Genomic DNA, 3,639 nt, shown 5'->3' with positions numbered 1-3,639 from the left:
TAAAAACTGTCACATGATCTTTAATTAATACTTAAAAATATAAATAAATAAATGGACACATGACAGTTCTTTAACACCACTTCTGTTAAAATCCGGTTTACCGGATAATAATCCCCACACACATATGGATGTATGTACGGATATATAAATAAGAAAGAAAAAATGGGGAGGGGGATTTTCTTTTCACCACCTTAATGGCTAAGTCGCTCGGACTATGTACGTTAAATATAAGAATGTGCCCGGCATGGATATTCTCAAATTTTTCAAAGTTTACAATGCCCCGTATTTATTTTCAAATACGAGTACTTAAGGAAAAAAAAGAGAGTCTAAATAACATAATGATTTAGGGTGTTAATTTGGAAGTATAAAGAATATAATTCAATTATTCCTTTGCAACTGTAATGCTTGCATAAAGCAACAAGCTAATGGGAATCAAATTCGAAAGCATCTTGCAATTGCATCATTCTATAGGCAAAGAATAAATTGACAGGCTGCTTATAATGATTAAAGATTATACATAAAAAGAATTTCGAAGTTTATTGACTCATCAGTTCTTGGCATATCGGTTGGTTCGAAATAATGGTCCAAATATATGTCAGATACGAGTATTCTAAAAAAATGAAGTGTCCGAATAATATAGATCAATGCCACTTGAATACCGCATAAAACAAAAGGCTAATGGGATTTGGGAGCATCCCACGATTGTATCATTCTATAGCATCCTACGATTGTATTAAACTTTTTATTTTTTATATTATTAAATTACGTTATTATCTTTAATATATATTATTAACTCTAAACTTAACTATTAAGTTAAACTCGATTATATCTCGAGCTTAAAAATAGATGTTTAATTTAGTTTAAATTAATTATCAAGCTCCGAATTTCAAGTCAAATTCAAACTTGATTCAACTCAGTTTAATTACACCCCTACTCCCATCTCTTCTCTCGCGAAAAACATTCATTGATACCAAATATATATAAATTACATAATTCAAGTACCTTCAAGTACCTCCGTATATAATGTTCTTTTTAAAACCTTTTTAGTTTTAATGTTGAATTTTTATTTTCTTTTTGCAATCTGATACCTTTGCTGGGGTTTCTCACTGTACCCGTATATAAGTACATTTGCTCATGACTTAGATGCTGCTTCTTGCACGATGGAAACTACATGGGTTTAAACATATAAAACTACATCGACGCACTTGAATCCACGCCTTACATTAACAAACATGTCCATGCCCATGCCAATTGATTTAAGACTCAATCGACCTTATTTAATATTAGTTAAATTAAAAAATCTCTAAAATTTATTACTATTAGCATAACTCTACTAACTCTAGTGGTCTCCCTTTCACCTAGTAAGTTCTATTCTCCCCTCTTTCTCTCTTCTTAATTTATTTTCCCAAATTTTCTCTCTTTGTAAGGAACCTTTGTGCAACTGTGTAAATATATATTAGCACACACAGTTTCAGAGGTAAGTATTAAGCAACTTAAAAGAAAAACGGTACCAAAACTTATCATTTTTACAAAATAACAATAAATAACAATTTCACAAAAAATTAAAAAATATATTTTTTAAAAAGTTAGAACTCTCGGATCAGAATCTAATTTACTATTGATTTTCGAGTTCTGATTCAGTGAGTTCATTTTTTAAAAATCAAAGCTTGGTTGATGTCAAGGCAGGGCAACAGAGAATCCGGTCAGGGTCAAGGCAAGCAAAAAACCGCCCCACCCCGTTGCCATCACTAGGCTTGGCACACCCGATTACAATGAGTTTCAAGCTTAAGCTTTCTTTAAAACAAATTAAGTACACAACATTTTTAAAGAAGACAACCCCAAAAATCCTACGAACCACTTGAAAAATGTACCTCAAACAAAACGATTTCCCCATTGAATCCCATATCCATTATTCGCAGATTAAAAGCGAAACTAGTGTGAACTAAATAGGAGTGTAAATAAAACATCAATGCTCACAAGCTATTTGAGTTCTAAATCTAAAAAATTTAAACCGAATTCAATTTAATAATTATTGAGTTGAACTAAATTAAGCTCAAGCCATTGATTACACTGAATTCAAGCAGCTCACAAACCAGGTCAAGCTTTTCATTTTAATATAACTTGTATTATGAAATTACATTTATCTTTGTTTGCTTAATCAAGCTCAAGAGAGCTCAGGTAGCTCGATTATGTTCAGAGTCTAATCAAGCTTAAACTAATTGCTAAAATTGATACACAAACATAATCCAGCTTGGGTAATTCTGAGAAGTTGATGTTCAATCAAGCTCAAATCAAGCATTGAACCTTGAATTTCAAGTCGGGCTTACCAATATTCATGCACGACTCAGCCCAATTACACCCGAAAACAAAAGGCTTATAACACGTACTTAGCGAACCCAATAGTGATTCATTAAACCCATATCCATGGCTAATTAGTTCTTTATAAAACTTAAATTGCAACAATGCCAAAACACAGCAAAAATAAGCATAAGGCAAAAAACTTATCACATAAAACATATAGTTTGATCCAAAATTAAACGATATTAAAAATCTCATTTCAAGTTTAACTCAAAAAAAAAAACGAAACATAACAATAATCTAACAGAAATGTCATTCAGATCCAATAAAACCAAGATCCCTAACCTATGCGGTGAGCACAACAGCACCACCAGCCTCCTTAATTTTCTTCTCAGCGGTCTTCGACACCAACTTAGCCTTGACGACCACCGGTTGGTTCTCCGGCAAAACACCTTTTCCGAGGACTTTAAAGTACCCGAACTGTGTCACGTCGATCATCGGAGCGGCATCCTTGGTGGCCTTGGCTTTCACGTCCTCCGGGATAAGAGACCAGAGCTTGTCGATGTTGACGATGGGGCAATGGAACTTGTTACGGAGCCTGTGGAAGTACCTCATACCAACCTTACCGAAATAACCAGGATGGTACTTGTCGAAGAGGATCCTGTGGTGGTGCATGCCTCCAGCGTTACCGCGACCCCCGGGGTGCTTCCTGTGCTTCCCGATACGACCGTGACCGGCGCTCACATGGCCGCGCTTCTTGCGGTTCTTCTTGAAGCGGGTTGTCATTTTGGGAGGTTGGTGTAGATCTGGGAGAGGCCGAGTGTTCGTAGGCGGCAGAGATGGGAGACAATGAGAGTTAGGGTTTGTGGGGATTATATGGTTGTGGGATAAAATTAGGTTTCCGGTTTTACCCTCTAGGGTTTTTCCATTTTACGGATGTGCCCTTTCGGATTGCTGCGGCTTGTGTGTGTGTCTGTGTGTTTTGCCCTACTAATGAAAGGCCATTTTGGCCTTTGGGTTAATAAATCTCCGTCCTAATAAAATTATCTTATTTTGATTTTTAATAATTAAAATTTTATTTTTTGTTATTTTAAAAATATTTTTATAAATAATTTAAAATTACATTTGTTTATAAATTAAGATGAGAAAATGTTGAATGTAGTGTTAATGCATAAGTAATAACATGAAACTTTATCATTAAATAAAACAAAAATAGTGAAGGGCTTATAAATAAATACTAATAATTTTATTTAAATATGATTAAATAATAATTTATTAAAAATACATGCTTAAACTTTGAAACCTAAATCCAAGATTCTATACCCTAAGTCCAAGACCCCA

At 34.1% G+C, this 3,639-nt stretch overlaps 1 protein-coding gene across 1 annotated transcript; it reads right to left on the bottom strand.

Moving 5' to 3' along the window:
• Positions 1–2,482: 2,482 nt before the first annotated feature.
• Positions 2,483–3,158, bottom strand: LOC105780483 (60S ribosomal protein L27a-3). Its single transcript, XM_012604851.1, has one exon. It carries the CDS (start codon positions 3,082–3,084, stop codon positions 2,644–2,646), a length of 441 nt encoding a protein of 146 aa, XP_012460305.1. The 5' UTR covers positions 3,085–3,158; the 3' UTR covers positions 2,483–2,643.
• Positions 3,159–3,639: the final 481 nt, after the last annotated feature.

The sequence above is a fragment of the Gossypium raimondii genome, chromosome 4 (assembly GCF_025698545.1).
Source record: "Gossypium raimondii isolate GPD5lz chromosome 4, ASM2569854v1, whole genome shotgun sequence".
NCBI classification, from domain to species: domain Eukaryota; kingdom Viridiplantae; phylum Streptophyta; class Magnoliopsida; order Malvales; family Malvaceae; genus Gossypium; species Gossypium raimondii.
Note: the sequence above shows the minus strand (reverse complement) of the source record. Positions and strands in the feature narration are given on the sequence as shown.